A 15,068-nucleotide genomic window follows, 5' to 3' on the forward strand; every position below is an offset into this window, starting at 1 on the left:
CCCAATACTGCATCATTGCTTGGCACTGACGTGACAGCAGCGGCGCAGCCGTGTCTCAGCAAGGCTCTGCAGGGGCTCCCAGGAAGGAAACCTCCTGGAGCAGAGCCATGGACAGGACAAACCCTTGTAGTTACCTCGTGCTTCCTCCCAGTCCTGGGCTCCAGCACCAGCACAACCACGGCACTTCCATCCTGCTGCAGTGGCTGCGCCGCCCGAGCGAGGGGAATCCCAGCAGTGGAGCATCCAAAGTGGCCTGTGCCGGCCCAGGCTGGAGGGAGGGAAAAGTGATGCTGAAGGCTGCAGTTCCCAAGTGCTCCCAGGGTGAAATTGCACTTCCCAGGCTCCAAATGGCACCTCCATTGAATTGTAAACAAGCCAAAGGCTCGGCTCTGAAGCCTTCAGGCTCCTTGGATTTTGCCATAGTCAAGCTCCCTCTTCTGTGCAGACACAAAGGCAGGAAAGAAACCCAGTCTGGTGTTTGTCTGAAGAGTCTCCCTGAATCCTAGAGCACCCATGGGGCTGGAAGAAAACAGCTTCACAAGTGTTTCCATTGCTGTCCCAAATCCATTCGTCATCAACATAAAAAAAAAAAAAGGATGAATTAGCAAAAAAGGGGTTTACTTATACAGAGGGGTATTTCTCTGCTAAAAAACTCCCTCAAATATGGAACAGGATAATAAAGTTAAAATGTAAGGTATCTACAGACCCCTCTTCCCCCCAGAAGTAGCCCGGAATCCATGTACACTGTGCCACAGTTACATTCCAAAAAAGGAGGAGTTATTTATTTCTCTTGTCACTCTCCCATGGGATTTTGTTTCCTTAAAAGAGCTGGGAGAAGATGTCCCCTTGGCTCCCAGGACACACGTTCAGGTGTCTGCTTCCTGCTGGGTCTCTGCACCTTCAGTCTATTTTCACTGCAGCGTAGATCTTCCGGACAAACATGTAGGCTGCATAGAAGCCAATGGTGCCAGTGAGGAGCCAGAAGGACAGGACCATGAGGGCCGTGTAGCCGAAGTATAGTAGGGAGGGAATGAACTCAACAATATCCAGCTAAAACAAGAGGAAGAAAGAGGCAAAATCAAGCAGAGGTAACAGTTCTCTCCCCAGACCAGGCAGTGCCCTCTGCAAGGGGACAATGGGAGGAATCCCTCTACTTTGATGGGAACTGAAAAGAGATTCCCTCAAGGCAGGGATTGGGAACACCCAGAGGCACTACAACCCTCTCCCCCCCTCTGGAAGGCCTCTGTCCTTTCCCAAATCCAACAGTCTCCTCTGGTAAGGCTGCACTTTCACACAAGGGGAAGGACAATACCTTGTTCACAAAGTAGAAGACCGCATAGATCAGCACGTAGAAGGCAGAGCCTCCAGACACCAGGAAGGTTCTCCACCACCAGCGGTAATCCTGACAGGGCAGAAAGCATCATTACCCCTGAGGCTGCCTTCTGTGCCACTGCCCCAGGGAGCTGGGACCCTTCTGAGGCAGGGAGAACACCCATTTCCTTCAAGGCCAGGTTGGACAGGGCTTGGAGCAAGCTGCTCTAGTGGAAGGTGTCCCTGCCCATGGCAGGGGTTGGAGCTGGAGGAGCTTTAACCCTCCCAACCCAAACCATTCTATGATTCCATGACTCAAAGGAAACCCAGTTTGGGGCTGGGGAGCTATTGTGGCACAGAAGTGTTTCCAAACGGAGAGGACAAAAAACTGGCAGTGAAGTGAAGATCACAGCTACTGAGGAACACTGCTCACTTGTGGCCATGTGCTTCATTTACTATGTGGAGGGAATAAGACAGTTCCTTTGGGAAGAGATGTCAGCTCAAAACACCCCACACTCCCAGCAGAATTCCTGGGATGAAGCCACAGTTTCCAGCCTAGCAGGTATCAGGTAGCTTCAATTCTCCTTGAAGTTCAGAGATGTTAACAACAACCCCCCTCGGGAGGCCGGGCTGCACCGGCTTCCTATGGAGCAGCAGCACTAACGTGAGCTGAGCGACTGAACCTACAACCACGGAGCTCTCACCTCAGCACAGAGCTGGAAGTACACCATGACAATGCTGATCTGGGAGCACGATACCACCAGGATTATAAACACCAGGAAGAGAAAGCCAAAAAGGTAATAGAACTGGTTCTCCCAGATTGCCTGGAACAAAGACACAGGAGGTTTGTTTCCACACTACTGGCATCAAGCAGCAAACATGAGACTAACTCTAGCAGTTAACCCAAGGAAAAACAAGGCCTCGTGGAGCTGCAGGTTTAATAAGTTTCACAACATTAGTTCAGAGGAATCTGGTTGCAAAAAGGTGCCCAAAGACAGCTCTGAGGTAAATTGTTCATTCCCTCCATCCCCCAGCAATGGAACAGCAAATTCCTCCCTGTCCATAAGAGCAGCAGCTGGAACAGCTCAGGGAATGCCTCCAGACCAGGACCCCTCCCTGCCATAATGTTACAGCACCTTTCAGCCCTACCATTGTCCTTCACAGCCCCTAGGAGCATCCTGAGACACCTCCAGGTGCCTTCAGCAAGGAAACACTCCAGAGACCCACAGCCCAGCTCTCCCTGAAACAGCCTGGAGGGAACCTGCTGCTGCCCTATTCCAGGGCAGGAACAGCCTGGAGGGAACCTGCTGCTGCCCTGTTCCAGGGCAGGAACAGCCTGGAGAGAACCTGCTGCTGCCCTGTTCCAGGGCAGGAACAGCCTGGAGGGAACCTGCTGCTGCCCTGTTCCAGGGCAGGAACAGCCTGGAGAGAACCTGCTGCTGCCCTGTTCCAGGGCAGGAACCAGAGACTGATCCAGGGGAAAACCCCTCCCTTCAAAAGCTATGGCACAAAACGGACCCTGAATAGGAGCAGAGAGGGTTAAATGCTTACACTGAAGATGAAGAACAGCTCAATGAACATTGCTCCAAACGGCAGAATTCCAGCCATGAGAATCCTACAGAACAAGAGAAAAAGCTCATGAGCAGCACAATACGACTGTCCGGCCATGACGTGTCCCCTGTGACCACACAGAGCACTGCCAGCAGAAGCTCTGCAGCCCCAGGGCACCAGTTTCACACTGTAACTGGCACAGCTGCTCCACTGTTGAGCACGTACCACTGCCACAGGCACCAGTCCTGGCACGGCTCTGGTTGCTCAAGGAAACCCATTTGCCATCTGGCTGCGCCCAGAGACCAGCAGAAGGCGACATTCAGCAGCACAAGGAGACCGAGGGGAGGAGCCTGAACTCACCAGACGCTGCTTACTCACCCCACGAATTTATTCATGTACCACCTCTGCTCCGGGATCTGCCTGGGAATCTGGTTTGTCCGAACAGGGTTGTCATAGGGCTGTTTGCGAAACCCAAAGTAGTAACCCAGGTAGACCAAGGGCAAGGAGATGCCAAACCACATGCAGAGCAAGGCCACCATGGTCGGGAAAGGCACCTGGAACCACACCAAGAGTCACAACATGAGGCTGAGAACTCAGCCTGCCCTGGAGACTGAAGTTGCCAGCCAGACCAACCCTCTGCTCACCCGCTGCACTGACAGCCACATGTGGGGAGATGTGGTGACACCAAGTGATCCCTGACAGCCCAGCCACCCTCTAGGGTGATCCCTGACAGCCCAGCCACCCACAGGCTCCAGGGTGAAGGTACCCACCGCTCCAGAGGAGTGCTTCCCCCAGATGAAGCAGTTCAGGACGAAGCAGATCCCAAAGACGACGCCGGGATACAGGGTGGCTGTCTGCAAGAGCAACACAGGGTCAGAGAAAGCCCTGATGGAGCAGATGTTTCTCTTTAATGGTCCATTGCTGGGACAAGGCACACACGGAGGAAGCAGCCCTTTTCCTTAGCACTAAGGGGCAGTGGAAGGGCCCAGGGAGGATCTCAGACAACCCTCCTGCTGTGCTGTAGTACAGGCTCTGGCGTTTGCCCTCTCATGTAAAGCTACAAGGACTCGACCCACCCCACATCCCTGCAGTACAGCCAGGCCGTGCCCAGCTACCCACAGGTATGTGTGGAGCTCACTCACAGATCAGCAGACGTGGATAAACAGCACAGAGCACCACAAGACTCACACAAAAAGCTCCCTTCTTCCATCGATGTCCTTTCAGAGTCCGGTATAAGCGGCCAGCAAAGAACCCTCCAAAAACCCTGCACAGAAACAAGACAGAGAAAATCAGTGGTCATTGCTGGGGAGAAGGGCAGGCAGGACAGCACTGCTGGGGGAAGCAGTGGAAGCACTTACCCCATGAACATGAAGAGAAAGCAGGCTGTAGTCATCAGCGCACCCCGGCTGGAGGGCGACAGCATCCCCAGCATAGCAACAACTGCAGAGGGGAAGAGGACAAAGAACAGCGGCTCTGATGACCGTGTGCTCATCAGCACCTGGAGAACAGGGGCATCCCCACACGCAGACCACAGCTGCCTGGAGCCTGCCTCATTGCCTTTAAGGCACAACACATCCACAGCCTCCAGCACTGGCCAGAGGGAGGAAGCCCCGGCTTTAGCCTCAGTTTCCCCAGGGATCTGAGCAGGTGCAGCTCTGGGGTGGAGTGCACACGTGCAGGAGCCTCTCAGCCCACTGTGACCCAGGGTTTGTGTCTTGATTACAGGAAACAGAGACAAAAGATGCCTCAGCTGGGAAATGCCACTGAGAGACTCAGGAATGCCAAGCACAGACCCTGATCCAATGAAGGTGAGCATCAGTGGGAGCTACACACCCCCTCAGGCATTGTTCCCCTTCTGACAGCCACCCCATGCAACTCCTGCCACTCACAGATGACAATCAGGATCATACAGAAGAGCTGAATTCCAGAGCCCAGGAGAGAGCTGAGGATCATAGGATACTGCGGAGGCCTGAAGACATCTCCATGGACAAGTTTCCAACCAGATTCCTCCATCGTATCTTCCTGTAGCAACAACAGGAAAAAGGTTATTCAGGTGTGATATTCCAGTGGAAATTAAGGTCCTACCGCAGCCAGGCTGAGGTTATTTCCCTGTATCTGGTTCTTCTACAGAACTTTATCCCTCTGCTTAAGAAACTTCTTTCCTCTTGAGCTTAGAACACTGAAGACCAGAACTGCCAGTGCCAGGACACACATTTAGGGACCTGCCTGCTGTCATTGCTTAGGTCTGAAGGCACCTGGACCTGAACTGCTGTTGTACACAGACAGCCAGAGGTGTCCTGAGCACACACGACACAACTTTCCCTCCCGTTTCCAGGGCTCCAAGCAAACCAGGGGCAAAGAAAGAGACAAGACATCCAAGTCTTCATCCTAGATCCCTCCTCATCCGTGCTTCCCTCCCTCTCTGCTCCCAGCCCCCAAACACACACTCACAATGTCATCTTCCTTGTTGTAGTTGGCAATGTCCTTCCGGAGCGTGCGGATGATGATCATGCTGAGAATACCTGAAACAAGCATAAAGTGAGGTTGGCTCAGAGGCTCCTGCATGGCTCTGCTGCTCTCATGATGTGCAGCTACACGGTGCCCACCAACACACAGTTCTGGCTAGAAGAGGAGGTCTCAAGTCATCACCCATCTCCCCAGCCTTCAGAGAGACAGAAACAAACCCCAGGGAGCAGGGGGTGGTATTCCAGCACGAATGGGGCACTCTGGTTGTTTTTTTTTTCCTTAAATATGGACATGCAAGATGGGCTTTAACCACATTCTGCTCCTTCAACTGCCCTACTCAGAGAGCAGAAGTGGGTAAAACTGTCTGACCCCAGGGGTGATGCCTGAACAGGAGGTTTCATGTGCTGATGGCTGTTTCCTGCCCCTTCTGACCAGGTTCAGACACGGCCACATCCCCTCGAGGCACCTGCAGCTGAGGCTTACAGGAGGCTCCCTGCACACTAATGGCAAAGGCTTCGCCCTCCCCAGTTCTCACTCACCTGAAAGGAAGAAGACGACCACAACGGAGTTAATGATGGAAAACCAGTGGATCTGCACGTCACTCATGGTCAGGTACGTGTCCCAGCGGGAAGCCCATTTGATGTCACTTTCCTGAAAGACCAGCAAAGCCCTTCTCACACCAGCACATTCCCAGTGCCTCCCACCACACCTCAGACAGACGCACGGAGCAGGGCGCAAGCTGCCAGCCAGCTTCTGTTCCTCACCTCCCAGTGGACAGAGTAGGTGAAGAGCAACTGGTTCTCCTTAGAAGGATCTATTTCCTGAGGGGCAGAGCCGGTAGCTTCAGGCAGGGTGCACATACTCTTCTCATCAGCTTTCAAGTCTGCAGGGGAAAACATGGCACACTGGAGATCTGGAGGTCAGCCCATCCCTCTGGACCACCTCCCGCCTGGCCCATCCTCATCCCAGGCACCCATAAGGTGCTCCTTAATTGCTCCAAACAGGGGAAAAACTTCCCTTACCCAAAGTTAGAGTTGGTCAGAAACCAAGATCTAGACAGGGAACAAATCCCCTATTCCACGTGATATGCTGGGAAACAAGACCTGTTCAGCAGAGCCTGCTGCTGCCAGAGGGATGCCACACACTATGAGCAACTTCCCTTCAACACACGTTTCCCATTGAGCTCACACACGTAGGAGTGTTTTCCTCCCAGCCTTTAAGTTCAATTTTCCATGGATTCCGTTTCAAGGATCTCTCTCACTGTTGGTACTTCCTTAATAGCAAAGGGGTTTATTTATCCTGTAATTTGGACTCTCTCATTTCTGGGCCTCTGACACATCAGTGGCATTCAGCTCTTGGCCCTACGAGACTTCTCTCCCTTGTGCCCCTCCTGAAGAGCCTCTTACCTTCTAGTTTAATACTTTGGGGAATGACTTCAAAGCGCACAACCCTGTAGGTGTGCTCCTGGTTCTCTTCCACATCCTCTCTGTGGTAGTAAAGGATGAAGGAGAGATGGTTGTGCAGGTAGAACTGAAAGAGATCAACATTAAATAAAGCGTTAGCACCCCAAGGGAGGAAGGGGGAAGGTTTAGAAAAAACGAGTTCAGAAAGCAGCTTCAGTGAAGGAAACTAAAGACTCCAACTGTTCCCAGATACACTGTGCTACAGGGCAACATCAGGCTAATGCTTTTCAAGGCTAAAGGAAAAAGAGGAGTGAACAGAGATGTTGAAAAGGTAACACCTCAACCACCCCAAGCACCAGGGACAATGCTTTGGTCTGCTTCTGGCCTGAAAAACATCACTGTATCTCACATCCCAACCACGTGGCAGCCACCCCCTTCTTCCAGTGAGAGACCTCTCTCTCATCTTCCCACTCTTTATAAGAGCTTCTGGTTGCATGCCCAACTCATACTCCCTGGCAGACTTCTAACACGCCCTGACAGACACCCCAGTCCCCTCCAGGCATCCCTCAGACAGCATCTGGATTCCCTACCTTGTTACCATCCATAAAGCCAAGCCTGTATCCATGCTCAAACTGCACATCCTTCTCCTTCTTCTTCTCCTCTTCCTCACGATTGGAATAGAACTCCAGCCGTGTTGCCACAGGGAGGTTATCGGCAATGCTGAAAACAGAGATTCCAGATGAGACTTGGCCACAGCACCGAGTCCTCACAGACACAGACCCACACTTGAGGTGACTCACAGATGGACATAGTAATCCTCCCTGATCCGCTCGGCCATCAGCTTGCTCTGCTCCACTGTCAGAGTGACCGGTTTGTTGGGGAAGTTGCACAGGACTTCACATTTCTTCTCCACGTTCATGGAGACCTGGAAAGGGGTATTTACAATTCGGTCCCCCCGAAGAACCTCACCTGCAAAACAGGAAAACAAGGGCAGGGTTGGAGACCACCAGGCTTCTCAGCAGGGATCCTGCCCTGGGTGAGCAGTGTAAGCAGGAATGACGGCAGCACGTCCGCTCTGTTAGCACAGATGCAAGGGTGAACTGAAGGACAGTTCAGCTGCTGTGTCAGAAGCATCAAGCATTACTTGTGCAGCAGGTTACAAGCCCTCCATGAAGAAAGGCATTTCCCCTTTCCACTACAGCGAAATCCCAGCTTGCAAACAGCCAGCACATCATGGATTAGAGGAAGCAGGCTCCCCACAAACAGTTTATTAGAGATGACATTTGCAATTGCTTTTACTCCTGTAAACACCCTCACACAGCTCATGAACGGCAGCCCACTGACTGCTGGCAACATGCTGTTCAACAGATACATACCCAGGTTCTCAGCCTTGTATGTTATCTTGGTGGGCTGGCAGAAGGGCAGGGAGTAGTACTCGTACGGGAGCTGGGTTCGGGAGCTGGTGAGCTTCACAGCCTGCAGGAAGAACAGAAGGCTTATCCCCATGAAAGGACTGAGTTCTCTGTCCCCTCTCAGCACCAGCCAGCAGCTGATACAAGGCACCTCCCATAAAGCTCACTTGAAGCTGTTAAATAATGGAAAAGGAGACAGATGTTCCTGGGAGAGCTCCAACTCCCTTTCCTCTGCACGGTTCCTGGGTGCACATTCTCTATGCTACGGTTTAGTAGCGGTTCATTCACAAAGGAACGCTTGAAGGAAGAAGCACTGGGGATTGGCTTCACAAATTTATGACTCAGTGGAGTCCTAGGAAGCAACAAAAGCCTCAAAAGAGGCTCAGGAGTCACGTTTCCTACACTAAGAAACCAACCAGGTCACGCTGGCTGCAGGGCTCGGGCCTCCTGCAATAGGTTTTATCTCTGGAGCCATCAGATCGGGGGGACAAGGGATGGTGACAAACCCCAGGCATTTCTGGAGAGCTCCCACCAATCGCATGCCACAAGGAAGTGCAGAGACCACGATAGCCAAGGCCACGGCTGCTCTAAGAACAGAAGTGTCTGTATCGCTGCCAAGCTCACTTACTGGAAGAGTGCTGGCAGTCACTGACTCGCCTCATCACTTGAGGCAGCATTTGGCTCCTGAAATCCCTTTGAGAACAGCCATTCCAATGCCCCCTCGGCTGGGAAGCTCCCTGTAGCCACAGGCAAGTCTCTTTTGCTTAAAAATAGCCTATGTCTGGCAGCCTGTGGCCAAAGAGAAAACTCTGCTGTGCTTCCCGTGGGAGCCCCAGCCTCAGCATCCCCACAGGGGCTGCATTCTGCTGAGGCGAGGCCACAGCTTCAGAGACATAAATGAAATGGGCTACAAGTTGCTGATGTGTGGAAAGGAAACCTGGCCTCCTCCTGCTCCATCGCTCCCTCAGCAACACTGCACAGGACCAGCTCTGCAGCCAGCCAGGCCGGCAAGATCTGCTCAAGGACAAACACCTGCACTTGGAAAGGGTTTATCATGGACTTCACTGGACTTGAAGACACAACACGAGCCAAGCAGAAGAGCAGGAAGAAGAGAGAACTGAAAAGGTCTGATTCAAACCACTTCTTTATTCTATCATTCACCTGAAGGTCCAAACTCTACAAGCACTGAGAGGCAGTACAGTGCTGGAAAAAAGCCTCTGAGAAATTCAGTTCACAGCTATGGTGAGAAAGAGAGCTCCCAGACAGAGCCACATCTCGAGGGCTCTGGTGCAGCCACTGAAGGAACTGGGTAGATTTCAGAAGGAAGGAAGAGAATCCTGTTGGGCACTGCAGGGCAAGATGATGACAGCGACCACCGAGCGCTGCTTACTGTGAAAAAGAGAAAGTACCTGCCCCCAGTTTAGAACCAGGATCCCCACATTTGACTTCCTAGTCCCACTTATCTGCTGTGATATAAAGAAGAAAACACAAGAAAACCCAGAAGAGGCAGACTAACAGTTCCATCCGAGTTCATCCTACCTTAATTTCTACAGGGTCATTGCGGTGGAAGTTGATAGGAGCCACCCCAGGTACATAGAAGGAGTCTGTACTGTGCAGGAACAGCAGGAGCAGTGTGTACCTCAGCCTTTCCTGCGAGAGGAGAAGAAACATCATCACAACAGAGACATGGAAGAACACCAGAGACGGGCAATGGCACCGAACGTGTCCACCCCAGGGCTGGGAAGGCTGCACTCAGGTGATCAAACACAAACTGAATTCAGAAGAGCTATCCTTGACTTGTTTTGTGACTCCCATCGAGTCCCTTTCTGCTCTCTGCCTCTTCATCTGAATTAGGAAAACACTGGCTTTGCTCAGCCACTTCTCTGTACCCCGCTCCATCCAGCGGGCTGTCAGCTGCGTGTTCCACTCTCCCCCAGCCAACACCCCTGTGTCAGGGTCCAGGGGTTGCCAGAGAAGGGGGGCACAGCCCTGGGGCTGGATTTCTGTCAGCCCTGCACATCAGGAGTTAATGCAGGGTAAGCTCTGACAGCAAGATAACCACTCGCTGCACCCACAGGATGGTCACATCACTGCTCCCCTCTTCTTTCCTCTCCCCTCCAGGCTAGAGCACAGCTCAGTAACATGACAAAACAAAATGAGCTCCCACCCCTTTGTCAGAGTCAGGTGGAAGGTTCAATTCCATGAGGGCTCCAACCCAAATCAGGCCCCGTACACCAGCAGCAGCAAACCCAGTCCCAGACTTTGCTGCTTCCTTGGTCCCTCCCATCACCAGAGGTGACCAGCCCCCTCCAGCACGGTGGGAAAGCTGTGAGATGAAAATCAAGCTTTAGAGTATTAGACAGCAGCACCCTGGCTGGGTTCAAGCACCAGCCCTGCTGTAATCTCACTGTATTACAGGCTCCAGCCCAGCCTCTTGACCCCCCTGTGGGTACGGCACCACTGGATAACCACAGAAACCCGGGGTCTGAGTTGGGATGCCTCCTGAGTTCATGCTGCAGCCACAGTAAACCCAACTGCTGCCTTCCCCAGCAGCTCCGTGACCCACTGCCCTCCCACCGACAAGCAGGGACTCGGTAATCAGGCCTGGAAGACAAATATAGACGGGAAAGGGAGAGGAATCAGCCTGAGGAAGTGAGGCTGGAACCAGACCGAGGCACCTCCACCAGCCTGGTGCCTCCTCTGGCTCAGCTCTACCCTCCCACCAATAGACACAGTCTGGGCAGGCCGGGAGGGAAGTAAACCTGAGGCTGGCTCGGAAGTAAACCTGAGGCTGGCTCATGGATACAAGCTGGATACCACAGGGAGCAGAGAGGAAAGCACACGGAGCTCCAGGATGCCAGCAGCCGCCCGCAGAGCCTGTCCCAAATGGATCCTCTGTGTTTATTGCCCCACAGCCCCTTCCTCTTCATCACATTCCCTTTGCCTTATTCTGAGCCTGGTAAGGTACATTTGGCCCAGACACCAGCAAGGGTCAACAGAGTATCCAGAATTAACTGCAACGGAGCAGGATGAAAGGAAAAGTCATGAATATCAGGGGGTTAAAATGTAAAACGTACCCAAGATGCAAACACGAGGCACCTCCAGAAATGGGTTAGTACTAAATCATAGAATCATGATCAGATCTGTTTTCTGACCAGGGAGGTTTTCAGATCTCTTCTAAGCACCTCTTAATGGAATCGGAACCAGCAGAAAGCTTCCTCTGGAAAGCAGGTGGGCAGCACTCTTTCAAATTGCTTGGACTTCAGTCCCGCTCTGCCTCGGAACACTGTGGAGCTGTTCTCTGTGCTCCACTATGCTTTGCCTTCTCCCATCTGGTAAAAGGGGACCCTGTGAGGCTCTGACCAAGCAGGACAAGGCTTGGTGCCCAGGGCAGGTGCAGCACGGGAAGGACACCACACTCCTGCCCTCCATCACACTCCAGAGCAGCCACTGACCTGTAGCTCCCTTTGTCACTGAAGTGCCAGGCATCCAGCGCAGCACCCAATAAAACCCAAACCACACCAGTGCCACCCGTGCACTAAGAGCCTGTGGGCGACAAGAGCAGGCCAGAACTGGGGAGGTGCTCAGGAGACCTGCAGGCACGGGGAAGATGAGATTTCTGATGAGCTCTGGCAGCAATGAGGCTCCTCGCATGCAGATGACGATGACTCAGGCAACACCCGGCAACAGAAAAGCCACGAGGGGGACCATGGAAAGCCTTGCCAGGAAAACACATTCGGTAGCAAGAGACGGGAATGGTGCTGCTGTGCAACAGGTGGGCAGCTCGGGAAGTGGGATGTGAAGGAAATGGCCAGTGCAGGTTCCTAAACCACAGCTCACAGCCCAAGGTGAAGCCAGGGCCCCTCCTTCTCAGGCTCTTTGCTTTCATACGGACTGACACATTTCATCTTCTCCAGATGAAGGCAGGAGCTCAGCAAGGACAGCACAGCCCAATGCCAAAACACCTGCACAGCTCCCGGGCCTGGCCGGGCCATCAGCCCAGCTGGGGGATGCTGCAGGCCAAGTTATCCCCCCTGCAAGGTCACAACTTACGGGGCAGAGCCCTGCTTCTGTTCAGTCACAGAGCCCTGCTGCGGCTCCGACCCCAGCAGATGGGAGGCACCTTTGTGGCCTTCACCAACTGCTTCTACCCCAGAACACCCCCAGGAGGCTCACAGCTGAGGGAATCGGAACACCAAACGTGCACAATTCTAGAGCACACAAACCCCACTGCACGGGGACACCACCATAGGGACTGACTAAGCCTGATGATTTTACCAGATGAGCAAATGCAGTCGCAAGCTTGCAAGAGACCCTTCCTTAGGAGAAAAGGATCTGAATGAGAGCAGTGACTGCAGAAGCAGGATCAACCCCTCCTGCATCAGCTGCTCTCCCCCTTGGCACACACCATGTCACATGCAGCCTCTGAGGGCAGCAACAACCACCCTGGTGTTTGTGGGGTCTCTCGGGGGGGGACTCTGAAATTGATTTCTGTGATTACCTTTGGCACTTGGCTCTCCGAATAAGTTAACTCCACCCTTCCTTGCAGCCATTCTACAGGCAGGGACACCTTCCACTGGAGCAGCTTGCTCCAAGCCCCTGTGTCCAACCTGGCCTTGAACACTGCCAGGGATGGGGCAGCCACAGCTTCTCTGGGCACTTACCAGGAGCTTTTCCTGTGGTGACAGAAAGGGAGGAGACACAACCCACAACTGGGAAACAAAGGACCCACAGGTAACAGAGCAAACTGGAGCTCTCTCCCCGCTGTGTACCATCCATTCTACTGTCAGGCACACCAAGAGGACACACACAGCGCTAATGGCACCTGCTCTGCACCCCCTGAGGACCAGCCCAGTGCTCACCCCCTTTCCCCAGCGCTGCCTCCTCAGATGCTCTCAACAACTGCTTGGACAAGCTCATCTTTCTTGTGCCTCTCCCTGCTCACCCCTGCACCCAGAGGAGTCCCTGAAAGCCTCTGAAAGGAGACAAGTGCTGCATTCACATAGATTTCAGAGAGCTCCTTTGACGCCTGGAGAGCTGGCAGCAGCCTTCTCTGCTGCCACAACAGGGAAGGCCTCAGGGAAGTTCTCAGCAGGACCATCCCCAGCCCGCTCAGGCTCTTCCCTCCTCCCTGCCTGGGAGAAAGCCACTGGAGTCTGAAGGTGCTTGAAGCAGAACGAATGAAAACCTCCGCTCTTCCAACCTCCCTTGCAGTTTCTGCCAATCTTTATGCTGCCTCACATCCCCTACCCCAGCCAGCAGCGACCCTTGCATCAGCACACATCCTTTCCTCATGTGGCTATTCCACAACACGACATTAAGGACACATCCTTCTGTGAAAGCAAGGAGGGAAATCCATTTGTCTGCAAAACTTCAGAGAGAAAATTAACATCTCAGAGCTCATTTCCTCCTCCGTGAGGTGGCACCGATGCTCTCCTACCTCAGCAAATCCCCATGGGAAACATTTCCAGCTCCCCAAGGACTCGGAATAACTCAGTCATAGTAATTGAGACGTGGGGAGGCGAAGCAGCTGCTGTCACTGCCGAACGCTTGTTAAAACCGCACAGAACACAGCAGCCCTTTGCCTGGCGCCAGCACCCGGTGCAAGCCAACGCTCCCCTTGCAGAGAACCGCACGGGAGCGGAACCCGGCCCGGTGCTGCCGGGTGCTCGGGGCAGCCAACAGCGCCCGAAGTCCCCGCCCCCGCCCCCGGTCCCTCCAGCCCGGACAGCGCCGTGAGCGGAGCACCCGGAGCCGGTTCTGCCGCCGCGGGGCCAGGCAGGGCTGAGCCGGGCCCCGCTCCGCCCCTGCCCTCCCCCGGTGCCACCGCCGGCCGGGCCGCCGGGACACCCCCAGGAGAGGCGCGATCGCTGCACGGCCCCGGGCGGACGAGGGAGCGCTCCGCGGGCCGGGCCCGGCGCAGCCCGCGGGGCCGGGCGGGACGAGGCGCGGGGCCGGGGGGGGCTGCGGACCTGGAACCGCGTCCTCCGCCGCCAGGGGCCCGCCCGGCCCGGAGCCCCCGCGCCCAGCGGGCCCCAGCGGACACGGGCCCGGCCCGGGCCGCCGCACTCACCATCGCCGCCGACGCCGCCATCTTGGATCCACGTGTCGGGATGCACGTGACGTCAGCGGAAGTCAGCCGCGGGGCTCATCGCCATGGCGACAGCGGCCGCGCCGGGCCGGGCCTAGCGCCGGAGCTCCGGGGGCCGGGCCGGGCCCAGCGCTGCCGCCGGCCGGGGCCACAGTTCCGGTGCCCGGCGGGACCGGCCCTGAGGTCAGGGGAGCAGCGCCACCATCTTTGCTGAGGGCAGCGGCCTTCGCGAGCAGCGCGGCCACGACGCCGCGGGCGCCATGTCCGGTGCGGGCACTGCGGCTGCGGGGCTTTGGGGCGGCACCGACCCCGCTGTCCCGCTCCCAGCGGTGCTGAGGGCTCCGGCACGGCCGGAAAGGCCGCAGGGTGAGGGCTGCATTGATCACTACTTTATTGGTTACAGAAAGCAGCTCCCAAGTGGGCACTAAAGCTCAGAAGCACCGGACTTTGCCTCTGTAGAAGGAGAACGTAATGGCAGGAAGGGCCCTGCTGGAAGGCGTGCGGGGCGGTCCCGTAGAAACCAAGTGCTGCTTCTTCCCTTTCCCCAGATAACGCGTTATTAAATGACATACAGAGTGCAAGGGGGGCCCGGCCCGGTGCTGAGGCTGCGAAGCTCTGGCCGATGTTAAATCAGAACTGGGAGTGGAGCAAAGCTCCATCTGGGTTCATCTGCACCATCGCTGCCTCCCTCCTGCTGCCCTGTGCAGAGCGGGCACCATGAGCAGCCCCCCAGGAGCGAGCTGGGGCAACACATCCCATGGGAACCCAGTGGGATGCCCCTGGCGCACAGGGACCAGGGGCTATGGGTGCTGAACTGCACACCCGGAGCGTAGC

The 15,068-nt window shown here is 54.9% G+C and overlaps 1 protein-coding gene across 1 annotated transcript; it reads right to left on the reverse strand.

The window, feature by feature from the left end:
• Positions 1-597: 597 nt before the first annotated feature.
• TM9SF4 (transmembrane 9 superfamily member 4) lies at positions 598-14,282 on the reverse strand. Its single transcript, XM_061441541.1, has 18 exons — positions 14,217-14,282; positions 9,683-9,793; positions 8,108-8,207; positions 7,532-7,700; positions 7,322-7,451; positions 6,735-6,858; positions 6,093-6,211; positions 5,868-5,979; positions 5,314-5,384; positions 4,752-4,884; positions 4,221-4,302; positions 4,051-4,126; positions 3,633-3,716; positions 3,241-3,416; positions 2,863-2,926; positions 2,016-2,135; positions 1,313-1,402; positions 598-1,050 (listed from the first exon to the last, which is right to left on the reverse strand). The coding sequence occupies exons 1-18, from the start codon at positions 14,235-14,237 to the stop codon at positions 901-903; spliced, it is 1,932 nt and encodes a 643-aa protein (XP_061297525.1). The 5' UTR covers positions 14,238-14,282; the 3' UTR covers positions 598-900.
• Between the last annotated feature and the right edge of the window lie 786 nt (positions 14,283-15,068).

The sequence above is a fragment of the Pezoporus flaviventris genome, unplaced genomic scaffold, assembly GCF_033815535.1.
Source record: "Pezoporus flaviventris isolate CSIRO_AGI_PZ_B2104156 unplaced genomic scaffold, CSIRO_AGI_Pfla_v1 ptg000213l, whole genome shotgun sequence".
Classification (NCBI taxonomy): Eukaryota; Metazoa; Chordata; class Aves; order Psittaciformes; family Psittacidae; genus Pezoporus; species Pezoporus flaviventris.

Coding starts and splice junctions, on each gene's coding strand:
- TM9SF4 (XM_061441541.1), bottom strand. CDS start 14,237: ATGGCGGCGTCGGCGGCGATG. Junction 3,417..3,632: donor GGAAGCACTCCTCTGGAGCG/GTGGGTACCTTC, acceptor GTGTGGTTCCAG/GTGCCTTTCCCGACCATGGT. Junction 1,403..2,015: donor ACTTCCAGCTCTGTGCTGAG/GTGAGAGCTCCG, acceptor CTGCCCTGTCAG/GATTACCGCTGGTGGTGGAG.